Below are 23,609 nucleotides of genomic sequence, written 5' to 3' on the forward strand. Positions count from 1 at the left end.
GTATCTATCTGTTCCAATGTATCTTACATTGTTTTGGGAATTTCCTAGATCAATATAGTGTTTTGATTTTTACTTGCTCTGCAACTTAAGTATGTGAGTGTGTGTGTGTGGAAATTGTTCAAGTACAGTGTATTACATCCTCTGTGGAAGACTCTGTGTTGTATGTTACCTGTAAAACTTGTTACACTGAATTCCCTGTAAATTTGCCAGATCAAATACTTCTGAGGGGAGCTATCACACATATTACAATTGCATTGTATGTCCCTTGTTCTTATACTTTTACCTTAATACCCTATTCCTTCAATTTTGGTCTGATTTAAAGGCTTCCTTACATAATTGTGTTGTGTTAGCCTTTATGGTGAATTGTGGATTACAGCTGTTGGTTGCTAAAAAGTGGTGGTAATGGACAAACAAGAACCTCGCAACTATCGATATACCATTAGGTTAATATAATTACATTAAAATATCATTGCTGTAAACATTGTATTTCGTTTCAGTTTCAAGTTCTTCTTTAATTTCTGTAGGCTATTCATTCTGTTGCTTGGCATCATGAAGGGAAACAGTTCATGTGCAGTCACTCTGATGGCAGCTTGACCCTATGGAATCTGAAAAGTCCTAACAGACCATTCCAGACCACAATTCCACATGGTAATTTTGATAGTGAAAATGTGTAACTAAGAAGCAATACAGTGTTCTCAATGCTGTTTGATAATATCTCTGTTTATTTAATTTTTCACTGTAACCCAGATCCAGAGTTGCTTCTTGCATAGTAGCTGCAAAGTATTATATAAATCAGCAATTTAGATTAATTTTTTTTTTAAATTGGTGTCATAAATACCTCTTTTATCCAACTCATTTTAAGAGTCTACTCCTTGTCTGTGAGACCCTCAGGCTATGCGATTTTCACATTTCTTTCTTTATATTTTGTAATTATGTGCTCACATGCAATTTTTACAAGCTAATACATTTTGTGCAAGACACTGTGTTGTTTCTCATGGTGATGGTGCAAGGTTTCCCAAATAACTGCAATGAAGAATATAAAGGAGCCATATTAAGAAATGGGCTGTATGTTTTATGCCTGGGACTTAATATGCCATTGTTTCCTATGAACAAGGTAAAAAATATTGACTTCATTGCAAATCAATACATAACCAAGAAACCTGACTGTGTGCAAAGGGAGGAAGAAGGACAAGGCAAGATCTATGTAGCCCAAAAAAGAATTAGCATTTTCTTAAATTTCCTTCTATTTTATAATTTTTATTCATAGAATTGTACTTTATGTCAGAGGGGACCTCTCAGAGGTCTAGTCTAACCATCAGATCAAAACAGGCCTGAACCAATGAATTTCAATTGTATGCTTCATTTAATTTTACCACTCAACTAGTTATACTCCAAAGCATGTAGCAGTTTGTCAACAAAAGGAATTGAATTAATCTAAAAAGGCTTAGGAAAAAAGTAAGCTGTTTATGGTCATAATGTGTTCAGAAAAGAAGGTGTACAATTACTCTAATCCATTAATTTTTAGTTAAGTGCCATGCTCAGTAATCTGCATGGGATTTAGGCATTTTTGAAGTGTATCTTATGGTCCTTTAGATTTATGTGGTAGTAAAACACAAAGACATAATAAATGTTATTAATTTAGACAATGAATATTTTACAGAAATAGGAGTTAATACTCAGCATCTTCTGTAGCTTTAAAGTTCCATTCTCTTATGGCTTATACAGTTGCTTCAAAGTGTATGTTTTAGTTCGATAGTTTTATTATCATGATGTTTTAATAGAGTTTTCATCTTCTTTCTTTCTTAGGAAAAGTTCAAAGAGATGGGAAAAAACCCGAATCTTGTAAACCAATTCTAAAAGTAGAGTACAAGACCTGTAAAAACAGGTTTGTTTTTAATTCTGCAATTAACTCAATATTACATTCCTGACTTAAAGTCCTTTTAGAATCTTTCCTGCTTTCTTTTCGCAAGCTATTTATTACTATTTGAAAACTAAACCTATAATGTAAACCTGTATGTACTATGTAGACTTACAACTATTATGTTGTTGTTTTTAATACAGTGAACCATTTGTGATATTTTCTGGTGGATTGTCATATGATAAGCCTTGTCGAAGACCCAGTTTAACAATCATGCATGGGAAAGCAATTACAGTTCTTGAAATGGATCACCCTATAGTTGATTTTTTAACTCTTTGTGAAACCCCATATCCAAATGGTGAGTTTATTAAGCAAAATACAATTATGGAAAAAATAAATGAAGTGATCTCTTCTCATACATTAATTCCATTCCAGGGACTTCCATTCTCACATTTGTCTTCATCTCAAGAAAACTACATAACTGAAAGTACCTGGAAATTGTTTGCATTCTCAATAGAGGAAGCAAGTGATGAGTGGACAATAAAGCATGCATAAATCTTCACATATAAGATTGAAACACATGGGCTAGTGTGGGGAAATACTGCTATGAATCAAACATATGTGCTTATATTTCTGACATTTTTCATGATGCTGAAAATCTACAGATTACTAAATTATTGAAGATTAAACTATCACTTATCTGCAAAAAAGTTCTTACACTTCAGCGTGAAATGAACTCCTAAAAATGCTTGCTGCATATTGTGGGGCTGCCCCCATTCTGAAGTATATTCCCAGAAAATTCCAGGAAGTAAATTAAGAGAAGCTGTAAGTCAAAAACAAATAAAGTTTAGCATTTTAAACCCTCAAGCAAAAAGTAAAATAAATCTTATATACATAGCTAAATCAAATACATATTAAATACACTTAGTAAAGATAAAGTATGTATTTGTTTCAATGGTATACAAAAATTTTAATTTTCAGTAATCAAAGTTAGTTTGAGCTTTCATTTAACTGTGTCAAATACTTCCCAGTGCTACAATTTTGTAGCATCTTCCCCTGCTTACACACTAATATTTAAGCATTTTGGTTTAGCCTGTGTTATTCATAGCCTTGTATAAAAACAGGCAAAAAATAATGTGCATTTTTAGCAAGACTGAAAGGAAGCTGAATCAGCTGCTGTCATTTACTCATCATTTTGGCATCATCCATCTGAAGAGTGTGTTCTGAGCTTGCACACGCTGGAATGATTTGTTGCTGTTGAAAAGAGAGTCATAATTTCACATTTATAATTTTTAAATAACTTTTATCCTATGTAAACTAATACACCCTATGCATCAAGGGAAGCATTTATTTGTCATTTTAATTGTTTAATTTTGATAAATGGAAAGATAATTAAATAAAAAACTGAACTGTATAATCTCCAGAAGAGCGTGCAGGAGGAAGGGGTATGTCAGTACTTGAATTGAACACCACAGACTTACAGGATTCATTTGGAATATTCATTTGGAATATTCCCTTGGAATCACCTTGGAAACGGGGGCATTGTGTATCATAAAGTGAACTGCACAATCTGGTTTTGAAGAGTAGTTGTACACAGTAGAAATATTATTTCTGGACAGCAAAAATACTTTTTCTGTATAATAATTGGCTTCATCAATGCAATGATACATACAATTTATTAATATTTTATTTCTTTACTTTCAATATAGAATCATGCTGGCAGGCTGTAATATTCCAATTCTATTTTTGCTTTGTATGTTTGTCAACAATACTACCCAAAAGTCATTTTTTACTTCCTGTCTGGCCCTAGTTTCCAAATTTGTCTAGTTTGTACTGTGAAAGTCTGGAGAACATAAGTATTACTTGCTAGTCTAAAATGACTGATAGAAGAACTCCATGTCTTTTATACTTGATTCCTTGCTTACAGAATTTCAAGAACCCTATGCTGTAGTTGTGCTTTTGGAAAAAGATCTCATTGTTGTTGACCTGACACAAAGCAAGTAAGTATGAAGTTTTATATGAATCTATTTGTGTATTTAACTGTCCAGCAAATTATCATAAAATTCCAAATGTTATCATGTGATGTCATTTTGCTATCCGAAATCGTTCACTCTTGGAAATGATTCATTCTAAATATTTACTTATACTGTAAGAGCTAAGATCGTCTAATCAGCCAGAACTTAAGATAATATTTGTTCTCGAACTTTAAAATAAATCTCAGTCTGCGGTCCCTTCAGCATAGTACTCAAACACCAAAGTTAAGTAATACTTGGTCACATGTTGAAATATGACCTGAACATATGTTCTGGAAATCAGATTCAGCTGCTACTTATATGCATAACTAGACTCCACAGGATCTACCGCTTAAGTATCTTAGTACATAATGGCATTGATTTATATGGATCTACAGAATTATTTCATGATCCAGTTGCTGGTTTAAATGACAAGTAGTTCTTTCATATCAGAATCGATGTTCTTATCAAAGAGGAACTGTATAGTAAACTGAGGTCTACTCATCTGTTATTGCAGTTTTTCATTGTACAATTAACAGTCTACCAACCCAATAGGCTAAGATGCTCAATATAAAATCCAAAGTTGTATAAGTAGTATATACATCATAGTATATATCATATCCATGAACCTGAAACTTCTAGAAAATGTGTCACTTCTGTATAAATAAGATTTTGAGATGTTGGAAAAAATTAGTTCTTAATCATCATTGACAAAAGTAGCCCTATTAGCCTTAGGTACTATTCACATAACTGGGTATTTATGTAACAAGAGGATTCTTGTCACAGCATTGGAATTTTAATATCTTTATTTGCGTAACTACACATTATTATTGACATGAAAAGCAATATGTAAGTTTGAATAAATAAGGGAAAATGTATTTCATTAGTAATAATTTTACTTGGATTCTGTTATACTCTTTAATATAAGAATATGTTTTATTCTATGACTCAGTGTGACTGTGCTCTAATAAATTGTCTTCCTTAACTAGTTTTCCAATCTTTGAAAATCCATATCCTATTGACATTCATGAGTCACCTGTTACCTGCACTGAATATTTTGCGGACTGTCCTCCAGATTTGATTCCTGTACTCTATTCTGTAGGAGCAAAACATAAAAAGCAAGGATACAGCAATAAGGTAAACAAAAACAATATTTTCTTAAGCAAAGAAAGTAGATGTATAACCTAGGTTTTTGTAACATCTTAGTGAATTATTTCCATTTTACTTCTTTGATAATAATTTTCAACTTAGTCCAGCCATCAGCTTAGCAGCATGTTTACAGGCTGGTATTTGTCCCTCAGAAACACCACCACTTAAGCACAACTGTTAATTACCTTTATACAGGACTTTAGGCTGCTGGCATTATTCCAGATCAGATTGGGTTCAGGGAAAACCATCATGTACAATTCAAATTTGTATGGGTGGGTTATCTCTATCAAAGAAAAAAGTGAAAACATTATAGCTGAAAGACTTAAGCAGAAGAGGTTCAGTGAGGGTTGACAGCATGTCTGTGAGATTTGTTATTAAATAGGGATATTATTTTACTGAGCTACCAAAGTCTTATGGCATAATGCCTTTAGAAATAGGACAAGCTGCAGAAAGAAGAAGAGGAAATGCAATTAATTTATAAATTTCAAGCTTTAATCTGGTTTGTGTTTTGGCTAGAACTAATCCATCATAATAAATAAATTAGAAAAAAAATGGGGTAAGCAACTCAGACATCATCAATTTTCTATTCAAATCAACAGAATATTCTCCTTGGAGCTGCCTTATTTTCCATGAACTCAGAAACTGAGCCCACTCTACTTCTTTTGTATCTTTACTCAGCAAAGTACTTCAGAAAATACTTTATTTCTCTTATTTAAGTCTTTCCTTACCTCATATTCTTACCTCATGTACTTTTTACCACCTACCTGTATTCATTGCATACTCTCTTGACCCCTTGCTTTATTTGTGCACATACAAATATACACCCTGAAGGTAGGTAGTCACTCATACGCCAGCCACCCATTTCTGTACCCACAGGCATCCACTCCATGTATCCAAATAAACAGTTTGTGCTTTCTCTTTTTCTCTACCCACTCAGACTCTGCACACGTCCTCACCCACTCTGCACATACGTCATCCTCCACATCCTTTATCCTGTATCCATACATGTCATACTTCAGGCACAAACCAGCATTTTGCTCAACCAGTCTAGACCAAGAAGAAAATGGGAGTCTTGCTACTAGTAAACAAAAGGCAGAGAAGAGATGATGATTTCATATGTTATATAAAAGTTGCATTTTGTTATCTCATCTCTTCATGCTCAGATGTTTGTTTCTGGGTCAGCTTCTTCAGTAGTCTTTGTGTTCAAAATAGATTCTTGGTCTATTCAGTCTTCTATAGAAACTTCCAGAGACAAGACACCTCGAAAGACTAGCAGAACTGTTTGTTACTCCTTCCTCTCATTCCTAATTTAGATTGTTGAATGTTAGATGTGCAGAAATATTTTAAAAACATAGAACTTAAGTTAGTAATATAAAAATGTTGTTAAGTTTCCAAAGCCTGAATTGATAATACAAAAATGTAAATAAACTGTAAAAGCCTTAAATGGTATATACTTCTGTTATTTTTACTAGTTGTATTGCTTTTTGGGGGAAGATGTTTTCTACTCCTGAGTTTAAGAATTAACCAAGCAAGGTTCATCAGAATTAACTGTGATCTCTGTACTCTTTTTGTTTGTTTAGGAATGGCCTATCAGTGGTGGAGCATGGAATCTTGGAGCTCAAACATATCCCGAAATCATTATTACAGGGTGAGAATGAAACTGGGGATCGGTACCTCTAAAATATTTGTGTCTACTTCTTTTTTTTGAGGGTTACCTATAGATAAGAGTTGAGCCTTGACAGCATTCATTTATCCTGGCTCTTCATGTGAGCAGTGTCACCGCAGAAATTCTCTTTTGCTGTAAAAAAGAGAACTTAGTACTCAGGGACGAGTTACTATTAAGAAATACCACTTGTGGCCCCAGTGTCAGACAGCAAGTCTGTATACTTATGAAGCTGGGGTCTTTGGAAAGGAAAATCAATTGCAAGACAATATTTTGGCCTTCAAGGTCATAGAGAATAGCTTTTAAAAGGAGAGCAGTTGTTTTACTATGACTGTTGTCCTTTAGCCTTCTGGGAAATTTGTATCTGGGGACAGTTTAGGACTTCATTTTAATACCCAAAATTACTGAGGGTGTGGTGCTTTAGGATGAATTTCACCCTGTGAGTGGAGGCCCATAGCAAAAAAAACATAGAAAGGCTCAGATTGAAGTAGGAGCCCCATGAGAAATGCCTGATGGATTTTCAAGGCACCATACTGTAAAACAGAAGCTACTCATCTAAGATGCACACTGTGTTACCCTCCGGTCTCAGTCAGGCTGAAGATACCAATATATGTGATAAATTGTTATTATCAATGATACTGAACATGTGTTTTTAAAAGTAAGATTACAATAGTACTAATAAGCTGACAAAGGGATCATTCTCATTTTATCAGAAATTACTAAAAAGAACACAGCTGTAAGGTATTAAACAAAACAAAGTTACCCTCTGTCCTTTCAAAGTTCATTATACATGGCATTTTTAGGGTGCATAAGCTTGATGCTGGCCCAGTGCAAAGCCAAAAGTGCTATAACTTAAACTTGTCATTAGTATGGGAAATAATTTCTTCTTGTTAAGTTCTTAAAATTCATTGGGGGCTTAGTTCTTTATAGGAAATGCATGAAAAATATTTTATTAACCAAATCAAACTAATAACAGACCATTTATTTATAGTTAGTATGTATATTATTAATATATTGTCAGTAAGGTATAGAGAGTTACCGCATGAGCAAAATACAGTTTTTCTGCTTATATTTATCAGTCACTGAAAGTAGATGATGTTTTATAGTTGAATATTGTTTTAACACATTTAATTTTTATATTTTTTTTAAGCCATGCAGATGGATCAGTAAAATTTTGGGATGCTTCTGCCAGTAAGTTTCTAAAGCTCACTTTTATATAATGCTGACAAATCACACAAACACACATATATATAAAACATGATATTGAACAGTATGAGTAGTAATACGTGGGCTGATATACTTAGGAAAAATTAGTTGAAATGAAGAAAATTTTTATTAAATTAAGGGGAAAAAATGCTGCTAATGAGATACATTAGGCAGAAAAGAGTGAAAGTCTTTAAGAGGCATAATAACTCAAGATCCAACATACCAAAACCAATGAACAATGAAGCACCAGTAAAAGTCCTTAGGGCACATTCATCTTGTGTTTATAAAATAGTGGGCTCAATTAGATGTAACATTCAGTTCCAGTTGTCATGTCTCTTCTATTCTGAGTATAACAAAGACTTTTTTACAACTAAGTAAAATTAAAATACAATAGTGCATGTCAATACATGCTTAATCTGCTGAGGATGGAAAAGACCTAAATCTTTTCTTGCCCAATCTCAAGTCCCAGTAAATAATTGGGAAGCATTTCCATTCATCATAGCAGGAAAAAGCTTCAGAAAATGCTTGTTCCATGCTATCTGGCTATAACTACACATATCAGAAACCAGCATTTTCCCCTACAGAAAACACGTACGGTACTTATTAGTAAAATGTATTTATTAAAAATACACATACATTTTAGCTGAAAGTTAAAATAGTCTTCTTCAAATAATATGACTGTGGTTTACCAAAGATCCTTTAGAATTGCCTTGTCTTCTGTCTCTTCAGACATGCAGGAATGTCTGGGTAGAATATCTCCTTATGAGGTATCAGTTTCTTAAGGAAAAGAGAGTGTGAAAGAAAATCCTGTACGAAATGTTAGGTATAGGGAGATTTAATATGACCCTAATAATCAGTCTGTAATGGGTGACAATATTGTGGAGTATGAGATACTCAAACTACTTGCTTGCTCCACATTGTGCCACAAAATTGTAATGATTATTACTGCAAATATGGGAAACGTTTACAAGATTTTAATGTCAGCTAAAGCTGATGACTTTGTCAGGTAATCCCCTTTTTCAAGCCATGGTGAACACCAAAAAACCCCACAATCAAACAAGGTCAATAGTTTATCAGCAAAGACAGAAGTTTGAGAGAACTTTAATACGAACCAAAGTAGGATAATTACTTTTATTTAGAGAAGTAGAGTGAGATATTAGACCTTGTCTTGTGAATATTTCATTACATACTTACATTTTTAACAAGAATGTGAAAATACAGGCACTGAAGTTAGAGTGAAACAATACAGATTGCTGTAAGACCACATAGCATACATACTGCACAGAAACCAATGTGCTAGTTACCTCTTCTATAGTTCTGGCAGAAATGGAGAAAGAAAAAGCTTCTCACAGGGAATATAAACATAACCCCCTAACCAATATATACACGCTGCAATAGGAATTTTTCTAAATGCTAGAAGCTTAGATGATCATGAATATTCACAATTTCTTCAACAGCATTGGTATTTTCAGTGCATCTCTGATGTCCTGGTCTTAGTCCTGCTTTTCAGGGCATGTACTATGTTACTCGTAGCATACTTGATACTTTTTATTTACAAGGTATTAATTATTAAGAAGTTTTATTATTTACAAGGTCTTAACTTTTTTAGTGGAGTTCAATATAATTTGAGATTTTCTAGTAAACAAAATATCCTACTGGTATTAGAAGGCACAAAATACTTTGCTTTTAGATGCATTTTAATTGTGTAATTTTGTATCTGAAAGCACAGATTTGTGAGAGACTGGGAATTTCTAAGCCACTGAAGCAGTTATCCAAATGCATCTTTGCTCAAAAGCCATTGCTGTTTCTTATTTGTCCTTTTGCAGATGGTACTTAGTAATTTAGAGAAGCATAGACTTCATGCCATATGATTCTGTAACTCTTCCAGTCCTAGTATGCTTGAACCCATGATGCCTGATTTGAAGTGCCACTCTAGATTTGCCACTGGGACTAAGGGCATCCTGAATCCTCTTTCTCTGCCACTTAGGACAGGAAGAATTTTGTATTTATTATAGAAGCATTTGCTGTAATTTGTGAAAATTTGGTAGTGCTTTATGTGCTAAAACTTTTTAAAATATTAAAAATTTTATATGCCGAACCTCCTGGAATATATCTGCACTACCAAATGAAAATGTATTTTTGCTGTGTTCAGCATCCGGTTACATAACTAAAACACTGCTCTTTCATCTTCCTGTTGCTCTTGTTACACAGGCTAGCTAGGCTGAGCTACCACAGTTATACTGATGCATGTAACAGCTTTGCCCTTATGGATTTATATACCTTTATAGGTGCTGGGCCTGACTGACTTTTTCTGACCTTACGCAGTTATTAATTAATGCCACTGATAAATTAATGTAAAATTAATAAAAACAGGGAGGAACGTCAATAAAACATAATGGGGTTGATTATAGTACCTCCAGAATTCATGGCAGTGAACTTCTAATCTTGACAAAGGCTACTGTATATATCAGGATTTTTTATACAGGTATAAATACAGATATACTTATTAGTCACGAAATTCAAAACATTTTTGAACTCCTGTTAGTTCAGAAAGGCTTCATGTTGACCAGGCCACCGGAATGATTTCCTGATATTTTCTCTCGAGTTTCCATACATTCTAGCTAGATAATAACATCAGACAAATGGAATCTTAGTTTCACATCTCATTAGGAAAATATCAACATTATCAGAGCCTCTCTATAACACTCAATATAAGCCTAATTATGGACACCATTGTTAAAATATACCTTTGACATCTTGTCCCAGAAAGTACTAAGAAGTATTTCACAGACAAATATCCTTTAGTGAAGTATTAAATTCATGTCCTACCAGTACTGTGTGCCAGAATAATATCTGTAGTGTATAATATGCATCTTCTCCTGTTAGGCTTTCCTAAGATTCCTTGTTATTCCACAACTAAGAAAGTGAGAATTGAGGAATTTTATAACTGATGTGCTTCATGTTAGTATTTTTATATGTTTTAATATATTCCAGTTACTCTACAGATGTTGTACAAATTAAAAACATCAAAGGTCTTTGAAAAACAGAAAGTGGGAGAAGGAAAAGCAACAGCTGAGATTGTGGAAGAAGATCCTTTTGCTGTTCAGATGATGTACTGGTGTCCTGAGAGCCGAATTTTCTGTGTGGCAGGAGTTTCTGCATATGTGATTGTTTACAGGTTCAGCAAACATGAAGTAAATACTGAAATTGCAGTAAGTACTTCAGAATTTCACTCTAGGAGAACATAATTCCTAAATCAAATTACCTTGCTTTATCTGTGCTCATGTACTTGAATAAAAATATCAAGCTGTATAAATATAGGCTTAGAGATATTAATTTTAAACCTTTTCAGTGAAATCTTGATCCTACTGAAGTTACTGAAAAAATCTGAGGTTTGGGAAGCCAACTCTCCATCTTTTTTTTTTTCTTTAATAGTAACATACAGTACAGATTTCAGACATACTTTGCTTTTAAGACTCTGTTTTGTTTACCTGCTCTAAAATTACTGGCTGCTGTATGTTTTCATCAGATAATGTTCATTGTGTACATGCCTAATGCTCTTTTTAACTCAAATATTTCATCTTCTTAATTTATGTTTATAGTCTTTGTACTATAAGGAGACTGAAAATTATCAATGGGTTTAACAAAATAGAAGAATTGATTTTTTTCTGGCTTATGCTGACTTTGTTTCCCTAAAAATGGAAACCATATGAAACACCAGATTTATGGCTAAGCACTTGATATTTTCATAAGCATTGTGTTGCTTTGTCCAATTAAAATAATCCACTTTCTGTCTTCGTATTTAAGCAGTCACCTTTTTTCAGGTAGAATCATACAGACTATGTTCCTTTAACTACACTGCAGTCAAATTATACTTCATCATTGTTGAACAGTGATTCTGGCTTTAGTTTAAATCTTGCATTTTTGCACAGGAGCCACCACCATTTCTAACAATGTGATTGAGCAGTATTTATAGTGTAAAACATTCTTTCTTAAGTGTAAGAAGTTTAACAGCAGACAGATCTTAAGGCAAAGCCAAGCTAAACATGACTGCCTTCTCCTTCAGGCTTGCTGTTCTCTGGTGCTGAACAGTTTGCAACTCCAGACACTCTCTTGAGAGAAAGTATTTTTTTGCGTCTGCCAGCTCTCAACAAAACCATATTTTCCCTTGTATTTTCAACGTTCCCTGCTTCTTTTCCTTTTCACACTATTTTAATGTACTTTAGAAAGTTCTAGTGTGGCAAAAAACTGTGTCATTTTTGGCCTGTAGCCATGTGCCATCTGGTAAGGAAATTCATTACCTATGGCTGTTCTGCTGTTTTCCACTATTTTTTTTTCCCCCAGAGTCAACTGTTAAGCTAGCTGAATGTATCATTTTGGGAAAGTTTTAAAACTGATGAACAGTAATTTCATGTTACTGACCAGCCCATGTATAATGCTGCTAAAATTACTACATTTTAGTATTCTTACATTGTTCCATAGTAAGTGCACCTTATCTTTCATTATCTGTAATTTAGTTTCTTTGTTTTCCTGTCCTTTGCTTTTCTGGCCGAATTGCATCATTACTAGTATTTTCTAAAGTGCTATAATATGTTCAATTTAACAGTTTCTCACATTTCATCTGTAATTAATAAGCATTTATATAAAGAATTGTTCTCTGAACATTAAATTATACCATCTTGGCGATATAGTCACTGAGTTCCCCTCAGTTTTGTGCATCCTTGAATGGCCCTTCTCTATTGGTTTCTGCATTTTTGCTGCATGCATTCAAATCTTCACTGTTTTAATCAGAAGTACGGAATTCTTTGCTGGAATGTGTACCTGATTGTAGGCTGCCTGGCTTTGTCTATATTGAGACTGAGCTGGTCAGTCTCAGGATTTCTTTGCTCCCTGAGATACAAAACATTTAGTATCCTCCCTTCTTTATCAGCCAGTCTGAACTTACCTTGAGTTCAATTTCAAATCCAAGCATTTTAAGGCCCCCACATTAGTTTAGCTGGCTGATGTCAGTGTTGTAATGTTAGTGCTGTGGTAAATGGAAAGTGTGGAGGCTACTCAAAGGTTTCTTCATGTAGCAGGGAGGTCTGCTGCTGAATGTGCATTAGGGTCATAGGCTGTGCCTGGGATTTCCTCAGTAGAAGAATTATTTGCATCGTTTCGAATCAGATTCTGAAGGCAAGTATTATCCATGAGACAAATTGTGCTTCATATCCAATTGTCATGCAGTTGTCTAAAAAATATTTGCTGCTGTTGTGTTTGTCTTCTCATCTGAATCTACTCCATCCTGTCTCAAAAGCATCTATTAATTAAAAATGATTGCTTTCTCAGTGATCAGTCTTTCCTCATTGAAGCTCCTCTTCAAAGCTCTTGAGAAGAACCATAGGAAAAAAGTTTACATTCATTTGAATGTGGAAAGGAGAATCAATTAATCTAGTGATGGAATCCCCCAAAAATATCTTTACTGTGTGTCAAAATAAGTTGGTACAACACTTCTGTAAACCCTCTAAGACTGGTCAAAGCAGGGACAAAAACGTAAGAAAAATTCACAATCTTGTTAGTAGCCTAAATTTTTTCCTTCTCTCTGCAAATGCAGGGTAGCTGGAACTTAAAAAAAAAATAATTTTAGTAGAAAGAGGAATACACAAAAAAAAACATCCAAAGAAGAATGATGCAATTCTAACTTGGCGAGCAGAAGAACATACTCTTCAACAGTTACCCCAGTCTTGCATAAAGATTAAACAGCATTATAAATTGTTTCAGTCAGCAGCAATTACTTCCAGATTAGATTTTCCTGAACTCAATATTTCACTCATTAGTCTTTGAAGGCAAATGTTGTCTATAGGTTTCTTTAGCTGACTCAGGCAAAAAACATCCATGGATATTGCAAGGAGAAAACAAAAGTGAAATTTTGAGAAAGGACTCTTTCTCTTCTGTTTGAACAGAATAACTTCTTTCTGAAATCTTGTATGTTTTAATACAATGGTTGAGAAACGGATGAGCCTTCAGTACTGACCTTTATCTCCTGATTCTCATAAAAGTTAGATATTTTGTTTATCTTCATTCTGGTACAGATGATGTCTCAGTGAAACATCATTAAATTAGAGTTTGCAGTGTCTACATCTGCAATTGTTTCTGTACATTTCAAGGTACCAGCACGGAAATTACTGTTCAGCTAGTAATCCCAAGATGTTGTCTCCTTGAGGGCTGTACTTTGTTTTTTATTCTTTTCAAAATGGGGATCCCCTTAGAGAATTGATGAGGTAGAAAGAATTACTCAATATTTACTGTGATTCCTTGAGATTATTACTTACATAGATTTTTAACTCCCTGTCCAGTTTCCCCTGTGATTTGCAGTAACCCTTCAGTTAAAGTTTCCTGAATTAGTGGAAAGAATTTCAGAGTGGTTTGGCCTGGTTAGTCTCTTTTCACTTTCTAGGGAGGCCAGAAAGAAAGCAAAAGGTAACTGCTTTGAACTTTGCTTTCTAGAATCCACCAAACTCCTGTCCATTCTAAGGAACACGGAACTCTCTGTGCTGTTATCTCTGATTTCCTGACCCCCACCTATGGACAAACAAAGTTCATTTATCAGTTCTATTCAAGCAGTCAGGCTTCTCCATCCTGGCTAAAACCTGTCTGGTAGAGACTCTGTTGTACTGGTAATGAGGAGGCAGAGTTGACGATCATTCTTTTAATGAATTTACCTAAGAAAAACATAAAAAAACAATAGGCAGAAAATTTTCATGACACTTATTCTCAATGATGTCTTCTTATACTGAAATATTATTTATTTGGGAGTGAGGGATGAACTTCTCTTTTCATAATAACTTCTGGACACTGATATTCTTGCCTTTCACTTGCTGTAAAAGGCTGGAATCAAAGTCATCAGAATATACCTATGGAAGAATATACCTGTGTTTTTCTCCATTGGCCTAGGGTAGATGAATAGCTCCTATCTGATGTTGCTACTAGGCTGTGTAAATAACAAATGACAGTATTCTTTGCCTGTAAATGATAATAAATGTGGTGGGGTATTTTAAAAAAAGGCTTACTGATATTTATTTGAAAGTAACAGAACTTTCATCAGCTTTCTTTATCAAATTATAACTTAGCTTTTTATTTATTTAAGTCATTAGAGGTACGACTTCAGTACGAAGTAGAAGATATCATTACTCCTGAACCAGAAATAAATCCTCCATTTCCAGATGCCTCCTCCCAGCTTTCTTCTTTAAAGAGCCTTTCGGGCAGTACCAACACTGTAGGATGTGAAGGAACAATGAAGGATAGTATCCCATGTCTTAGGTAAGTCTGTGCCATTGCTCAAAGGTTTATCTCTCTAAAAAGCATTCCTACCTGTTAATCAATCCACCAACTATCAAGAAAAAGAGGTTAATTGTATATATGTGGCATAAAATAAGAAGAAACCAGAATATAGAGCAAACAAAATAATCAACAAGAGATTTTAAAAGGATAGAAGTAATTATGGAGAAGATAAATTGTTACAGTAAAGGTTTGACTGTAATTTTCAAGTCTGATCCAGGAGTAAATCTTCAAGAAATTTCTAAGAAAGCTTTTTTTTATAGTTCACAAAGAGACTTCATAAAACAGACATGTGCAAATCTTTCCCTCCTTGGTTAATTAGCATAACACTAAATTTCTTCTTTGTGAAAAAAGTATATGCATTTTATGGTGTGTAATGCATGGAAACTGTGTTCATACTCATGAAACAATCTTTAAAATATACAATTATGAAACAGTTGCACTGTGTGGAAGTGTAAATTTGTTTAATCTTTGGAAAGAAGCAAATTGTTTTCTGCTAGAGTACCCATTGTCACTGTTTGGTGTAGATTAATATGTTCTTATTAATAAGGCAGATAAATTATGGGTTTGAATAGTTTAAAACAAGAATCCTGTACAAAACTCCATAAACTGTAATTTTCCAACAATTATAGTGCATTAGTGATAACAATTGCTCTCATTTGAGTGAATTCATTATTATTTTGGTCTAATTATTATTAAATATTTTAAATGCCTCAATTATTTCAAAAGAACATTTCCTGACTTTGCAGTTACTTTGGTCTTCTTGGCTCCTGAAAATAGCATTAACATTCAAAAGCAATATTGTGATATTTTTCTTGTAAAATTAACAGTATTTTTTTGCATCCTGTTCATTTGTCCACCTCATTCAATCAGGTAGTTGACCTTCAGACCTCAGTTTAGTCATTAATTTGCACTATGAAAATCAATAGACGAGGCAGAGACAAGTTATTTTAAAAATCTAAATATGAAATCCATTTATGACTTTGAAATCAGGAAGAATGCAATCAATTGTTTCGCTGGCTAAGATTTTTCCTTAAGAGATTCTTATTTGATTTTATCTGGGAAGGAGAGGAATTGTTAATTTTGGAGGCAGAAAAGCTGTAATGAGCCCATAAGGGGTTAGTTTTTAGAAGTTTTTTTTAGTTCCATATAATCTCATATTAAGCTGCCCAACTGATTTTTGTCTCATTTTACGCGAAGTAAATGTAAACTTATTTTGACTGAGAAGCGATTTTTCGAAGTCAAAGTAATTATACCATGAGAACTGCTGGCATACTCCCTCCTACATTTTGATAAAAGTGTACTTACTTATGCTCTTATATTTTTCAATAGGGAAAGGCATATAAATACCCATACTTTTCACCCAAACTCTAACCAGGTCCACAGGCATTGTCTGTCAAGAAACGATCTAAGCAGAATTATGATGATAAAATGAAAGTAGTGCTGGAAACAGAAAAATTAGTGAAGAGTTGGGTGATGTTGACTTTATATGCAGGTCAGTCAGGTGGGCAGTGGTAATAACATAAACCTGCAGCCACCTGGACACGGAGGGTGAGTGCACAACTTGAACTGTATTGATAATACACATAAAATTTTATATACAGACTAGCTTTTAATCTTGGTTCCGTTATGTTTATTTTCATATCTGCTTCTCAATCTCGTTACAGCAAATGGATGACACTCCATACTTCTAGTCAGAAATCAGAACGGCTGAAAGTGTTTGTGTCTGTGAATAGATACTAGGAAGAAAGTGATTGAAGGGACTGAAGTAATGAAAAATTGGCACTTTTCTGAAATCAAAAGTAAATGTTACTGAGGGAGGCAGGCAGCAGTGTGGAATAAATATTGTTCTTGCTTGTTTCAGAAGATTTTACAGTGAAATATGCAGCTGTAATAACCTAAGAAACCAGTGGACTTGCGTTTATGCAGATAAATACTTTTGATATAAATAGTTATCAAAAAGCTATATCTAGAATGTCAGTCTTTGTTCCCAGACTTCTAGGATCATCCCAAAATTAGGTCAATCAAGGGGTTTGATAGTAGCTTCAAGTAACTCCAAAGTCATAAGGAAATGGGAATATCTTGTGAAGAAAACTGAAAACCAAAACTTTGCAACAATCAAATTCAGAGTGGCATAACAAGAACATGTCAAGGAAATACCTATATTCCTTCTGCACATACTCCTGCAGTACTTTTAGGCTTATAGTATATATAAAAATAAGCAATCCAAATCAAGGTGAAATAAAACTAAATATCAGCATTACTGTTCAAGCAAGATGGTTAGGGAAACAGCTCAAAGATCCTTAAAGAAGAAGGTGTCACAGGAATGTGGGAATGACAAACTTAACCATGAAACTTGAAATTATTTTACTCCAGAATTACGGTCTTTCACCACCTACAGCTTATTCTATGCTTAGAGAAAATCTCTGTGAAATAACATCCATCTTACCAAATTAGATGCTCAAATTTGCAGTGAAAAATATAGAGAGAAGGGTGTTTGCTTTTTTCCCTCAGGTAACAACAATCTGAAAGAAAAACTTAGGAGGTACTTCAAGTTCTCTAATTTTTTCAGCCTGTTGTTAAAAACACATTGGAAAAGTAACACCACGTTAAAAACATGCTTTAGAAGATCAGATTCAATTCTGCAGCCACTGTGAGTCTCATGGTAATTTTTTTAGAAGGAAAGCATGAATGCATTTCTTTGACAGATACTTGTAGCTCACCATAGCAGCATTTGACTCTCGTGTTCCCCCACATCTTCAGTTATCCATTAGAAAATATGAAACTCAACTGAAAGGGCATTAGGCTAAGTCTTGGTTCTTGGATCTCATTTACCTGTTTTATAACTGTTGTAACATTTTTAAGGGCAGGAGCTGAAAACTGAAAATGGGGTGCAAGATGGAAAGACCACCGCTCGTATGCCTCTTAAAGGCTTCTTCACAGACATTAGAAGTTGAAGAGCTCCATCACAAAGATACTCTGAAGGACTGTTTGTATAAAATATTCAGCTTCTGATTGCTGTGAAGTTTGTTTGAAAATAGTACCTCTTTATTGTATACAACTCTTGCTTATAGTTTCAGTTTCTCCTGGTCTCAAAAGACCCCTCTCCCTTAGCAGCTTGAGTTCATAGATGTTCATCCCTTTGTTCTCACCAGGAATACTCCTGGCTAATCCAGGGTTTCATTAGGGTTACAGATAGCATCACTTCAGAAAGGCTCATGGATATGTATCGTATGAACAAAGAAAAGGGCAAAGCTTTAGTGCCAGCAGAACAGGTAAGAGAACAGTACAAAGCTATTGACAACTGTAGTGGGTTGAGCACTTGCTGAACTGTCCTGTTGCATCTTTCCTGCAACAAGATCCAAGCCAAGTGGCTGATCACTGCTCCAGGTAAATTGGTATCTACGGCCTGAACAGTACAACAGGCAAAAGAAATAGAATAGTGTACCAAGCCACTGTTAAGGAAATGCATTTAGAAAGATAGAAGAGGAATGACTTTCCCGTTAAGTAATAAAGAAGAGAAAGTTTTGGCAAGGTTTGTGGATCCTCTACAATAGAAATATTCACAGTACAACATAAACTGTATCACTGCAATGGTTAATTCAAAAGAGGGTATGAATGTTTAGGTAGCCAGGTGCTGGCTGAGAGGGTTGTAGGGCAGCCTCTGTGAGGAGCAGCTGTGGCTGCCCTGTGCTGGTCACAGCCAGTTCCAATCAATTCCAACAGAGCCACTGCAGGGCACAGCTGAGCCCCACAGCCAAGAAGGTGGACCCTTTGGAAAAACAAATTTAAGAAAGGACAAAAAATGATGGACAGCACCTGTGCAAGAGAGGAACAAGAAAAAAGCATGAGAAGCAGTCCTGCTGACACCAAACTGAGAGAAGGAGGAGCAGGAGGAGTTGCTCTAGGCATCAGAGCAGAGATTCCCCTGTATTCCATAGAGGACACCATAGTGGTGCAGGTTGTTCCCCTGAAGCCCATGGAGACCCCATGTTGGAAAAGACTCCTGGCAGGAGCCACAACCAATGGAGGAGCCCACTCAGGAGCAAGTTTTGTGGCACAAAGTGTGGCCCTTGAGGGGCCCATGCTGAAGCAGTCTGTTCTTGAAGGACTGCACCCCACATTGGAACAGGGGAAAAGCATGAGGTAGAAATGGCAGATATGGAGTGTTATGAGCTGACCACAAACACCATTCCCCTCCCCTGCTGTGCTGCTTGCAGTGGGGAAAGAGGTAGAGGAGTCAGGAGTGAAACTGAGCCTGAAGAAAAGGGAGGGAACAGGATGATTTTAATTTTGTCATTTCAAAGAATTTTTCACACTCCTACACAATTTTTAATTGGCAATAAATTAATTTTCCCCAGATTGAGTCTGCATTGCCTCTGATGGTAACTGGTGAGTGATCTCCCTGTCCTATATCAACCCATGAGCTCTTTCATCTTATTTTCTTCCCCTGTCCTGTTGAGGAAGGGGAGTGAGAGAGTGTCTGGGTGGGTGTGTGGCAGTCAGATGAGGTTAACCCACAACAGAGATATGATGGCTTTATTAAGAAAATAGCCCTTATGCTTTAAGAAATTTTCCAAAAAGTATCTGCAAGTGCTCCTACTGTTAACACTACGCTGGTGATTTTATCTCTGTGTCATAAAGTATGTCCATACTCTTAATCAAACCATGAAACTGTGAGTAGCGCACTGTTCCCTGTTTTTCATAGCTTCTGTCAGAATTAGAGCACTGTTTGGTTTGTACATTGCCCTTTGTGCTACTGGAGTTATCTTGCTGAGAACTTCTGCCCTGGTGTCATTCAGTGGTTATGCTTTACTTCATTTTACTTCAGTTTTCTGCATCTATCTTCAATTTTCCAAGATTACCAGTAGCCCTATTTGCCACTAAGGTCTCCATCCCAACAGATGCCACGAGGGTAGCTGCAAAGAACCTGATAGCCCTGGTTATAGAGTGAGAAGTTTGAATATCCTTTCTTGAAAGATGTGCCTAATTATTTGCTTCTGAATAGAAATCAGTTAGGTTTATTTCCAATCTGATGCATCATCTTTTCAGGTGTTTGGGCCAGGGCTGCTTGGAAAGCTTGGTGAGTCACATCATTCTGGAGGTAGTCTGCATTGTCAGTGTCATCAAAGATCTCCAAGATCCAGTACATAGGATAGAGAAGCAATTAAAGCAGAAAGAAATATTATGTGCCAAAAAGTGCAGTTCTTCAGAATGTGTTGTCCAAGTCTATATTAATTAGCTACTCTCCCTCCTCTCCTGTTTCTTAGTCTTCTTTGGAGTACTATTTTTCACAGGGATACAGGATTATATGTGATAGACTACCCTATTATGGCTGTGTGAAAAGGGGTGCAATATATGCAATCTCACCATTTACAGCTACAGTAAAAATACACTGACTAATGGGCTTTATTTATAAATTACTACGTACAGTGTGAATGTACTAATGACTAACTTGAATTCCTCAAAGTATTGCTATTATTGCATAATATCTTCTTTCAGTGTATCACCACATTAAATTCTACCAGTCAAAACCACACATAAAGCAGTCATACAGAGGTGTTCAGCTCTTATGCTTCCCCTTAATACCTTAATATGTACACCTTCACAACCTGCTTTACAAGTCACTGGACTTGCCGTAAGACAATAGGATCAGGTGTTAATAATTTGATCAGATTTTTACATAGGAAGCATTCATTCACATATTAGGTGATTATGCTTCTAAAAATAAAACTGAACTTGTTTGCACTAAATGGCCAAATAGAATTGTCAAGCTCATAAGTTTTGAATGTGCTATGGTGAGGACCATTACAGAAAGGTATATCTTCTCCCCTTCTCTTGCCTCCTTACATTTTTCTGTTGTGCTTTTCTTCAGAACAAAAAAGTTCCGAAAATACAGAAATGTCCTTTTTCAAAGTTTCAGAGGGAACTATTTTAGGTTTTCCATTCTGGTTGATTATTCATGATGATGAGAAGCAGTTGTTATTCATGGCCCAGTACGTGTTTGTTTGTTTGTTCTTATTTTGTACCTCTTCTTCTTAGTGTTAAGACTCGACCTGTGCGAATGCCTCCTGGATACCAAGCAGATCTTGTTATTCAGTTGGTGTGGGTGGATGGTGAGCCTCCACAACAGATTACCAGTCTTGCTGTAAACTCTGCTTATGGACTGTAAGTAACTCAAATTTAAGTTTGCATTTGTTTATTGTTTTATTACAGTCAAAGTAAAATACTCAAAAGATGTTGTAACTCAGATTCTTGCGGAAAATTATTTGAACTCGCATAGATTGTGATATGAGATGTTAAACTGCCATTCCTGCCAATGTTTTTACTACTCCTATTTAAAAGTCTGAATCTTTTCACATTATTCTGTCCATCCTTTCAAATAAAATCTAATTGCCTTTCAAATATGTAATTTTTGAAGTGATTTGAAAGGTTCACCAAGGTGAAATGCATTTCACAGAAAATGGTGATGTGATTAACTGTTAAATGCCATTTATCATGACATCATATCTTAGTTGGAAATTGTCTTCTGAGAACAGCATTTTCATGTCTGTGCTAATGTCTGTTTGCACAAGAACCAGTGACTTGAAATAGAAAATTGAATAAGGAACATTCAAATGCTAACTTCTGTATGGCAGTGCAAATCAGACTGTGTACTTTTTTTCCTCAGGTTCAATTTATTTGGGATTTTTTAATGTTTTCTCTTACTGAGAGTCACCCAGATACATTAAATACAGGTTTTTCCTGTAGAAGGTGTTACTCCATTAAAACTTCAGGCTGTAATGGGTGTTAGGTCCTGACTGCTACTGATTTTCAGTAAGTCACTGGACTCTCTTCAAAGGCTTTGGCAGTTTAATGAAGAGTTTTTTCATTTGTGAAAAAATATCATCTTTTGGGGGCTGTTTTTTCAAGTCTTTGGCCTGAATTCCTAGACCGTTTCCTATTCATGAGCTCTAGAAGTTTCTTTTTCTTTCCCATACCTAGATGCATTTGTCCCTTGAGCAAGTTGTTAGGTTTTGCCTAATTTGCTCCCTTGCAGGTCTCAGACCTCAGGGTAACATCTGCATAGTCACACTGTTCTCTCACTTGTAAACTATGCTGACAGGTTGCAGTTCTCCCAGCACTCACAGTGGTTTCCTAAACCACTGATTTGATTCAATCAAATGCTTTAAATTGTTTCCTTTGCTAGGAGCGGTAAAAGTTTACAGGACAACCTCCTTTAAAACACCATGTGCTATATATATGAGTGTTTCAGAAATAAATGTGTGTATCAGTTAAAGAGCCTAATCTATACCCTAAATTTAATTTTCCTACAAAAGCTACCCAAGAATGTCTTTTTCTTTACATTTTCCTCTGCAGACTCTCTTCCCTCTCCCTTTCTGTTGTCTCTCTTAACTTTTTCCTTGGGCCTGTGACAAGGTACAATCCTTCTTTTCATCAGAATTTTTGTTTAGTACTTTAATTTTCACCTGTTATTTAGCCTCACCATGTGGAAAACCTATGCCACTTCACCATGAAGCCTGAGAACACGTAATTTTTGCCATCTTAGTTCTAGGGTTATTTGAGTCATCTTTTTCCTTATTTTTTTCCTATAGGGTTTAACTACTCTCTTAGTTTTTCCTAATAGGTTTAACTAGGAGGAAATCGTAGAATGGTTAGTGTGTTCTGAAGAGTCTACTTTCAGTATTCTTTTATTTACTGTGAATTCTGTAACTGTTGTGTTACTGCAGCAATGAAACAGCATTAAAGTGAGGTATTAAAAAAACTTTAAACCCAGCGAGGATGAAAGACTTCAGGCACTCTGAAATTTTTTTAATGTATTTGGTTTACTTTTAACAGTACCAAGCTACAAAGTAAAAATACTAACACCTATTTTATTTATGTTGAACTGAATCATCAGAAACTTCTTCATCTTATGAAAGTAGAAAAGAAAATTTTTCAAAATACTTCAATTACAGCTGAAGAACTAGGTTAACCTTGAAGAACAAGGTTAAATGCAAAAAATAAATTTGTTTTAAAGTGAATTCTGTTGGACTGAAAGCAGTCTCTAAAGATTTATTGCAGGCTCGTGTGGTAACAATTTTCAGCTAATCTGCATATTAATTGTCAAGAAATGTCTGATGAGGATTTTGTGACTTTTCTGTGAAAGATACCCACAGAATAGAACATTGCCTAGCAACTAATTCTATTCATTGCTCAAAACTGAGAAATTCATTTTGTATTTGATTTCATAAAGACTTGGATGTTAGTCATTTATCCTAAGCCTTGTTAATAGTAATGTCTGTCTAGATTTTCTTACTATTCCTCAGAATGGTTATAGTATTAATGAGCAATTTCTGATTTTTTCTGGTAAAGTAATTTTTTTAGTTATAAGAAATATTATATCCATGCTTGTGTGTGAATT

At 35.1% G+C, this 23,609-nt stretch overlaps 1 protein-coding gene across 11 annotated transcripts in view; it reads left to right on the forward strand.

Annotated features, from left to right (window-relative positions):
- STXBP5L (syntaxin binding protein 5 like) overlaps positions 1–23,609 on the forward strand; it is a 192,674-nt gene that overhangs the window by 112,652 nt on the left and 56,413 nt on the right. For all 11 annotated transcript variants that reach the window (XM_039388892.1, XM_039388893.1, XM_039388895.1 and 8 more), the window contains exons 8-17: positions 525–648; positions 1,807–1,885; positions 2,062–2,216; positions 3,786–3,858; positions 4,860–5,007; positions 6,600–6,667; positions 7,833–7,873; positions 10,883–11,100; positions 15,015–15,187; positions 21,248–21,373. In XM_039388892.1, coding sequence (XP_039244826.1) covers positions 525–648; positions 1,807–1,885; positions 2,062–2,216; positions 3,786–3,858; positions 4,860–5,007; positions 6,600–6,667; positions 7,833–7,873; positions 10,883–11,100; positions 15,015–15,187; positions 21,248–21,373 — 1,205 coding nt within the window. The remainder of the gene's footprint in view (positions 1–524; positions 649–1,806; positions 1,886–2,061; positions 2,217–3,785; positions 3,859–4,859; positions 5,008–6,599; positions 6,668–7,832; positions 7,874–10,882; positions 11,101–15,014; positions 15,188–21,247; positions 21,374–23,609) is intronic.

The sequence above is a fragment of the Pipra filicauda genome, unplaced genomic scaffold, assembly GCF_003945595.2.
Source record: "Pipra filicauda isolate LSUMZ 115617 unplaced genomic scaffold, ASM394559v2 scaffold69_size3009148_pilon, whole genome shotgun sequence".
Taxonomy (NCBI): domain Eukaryota; kingdom Metazoa; phylum Chordata; class Aves; order Passeriformes; family Pipridae; genus Pipra; species Pipra filicauda.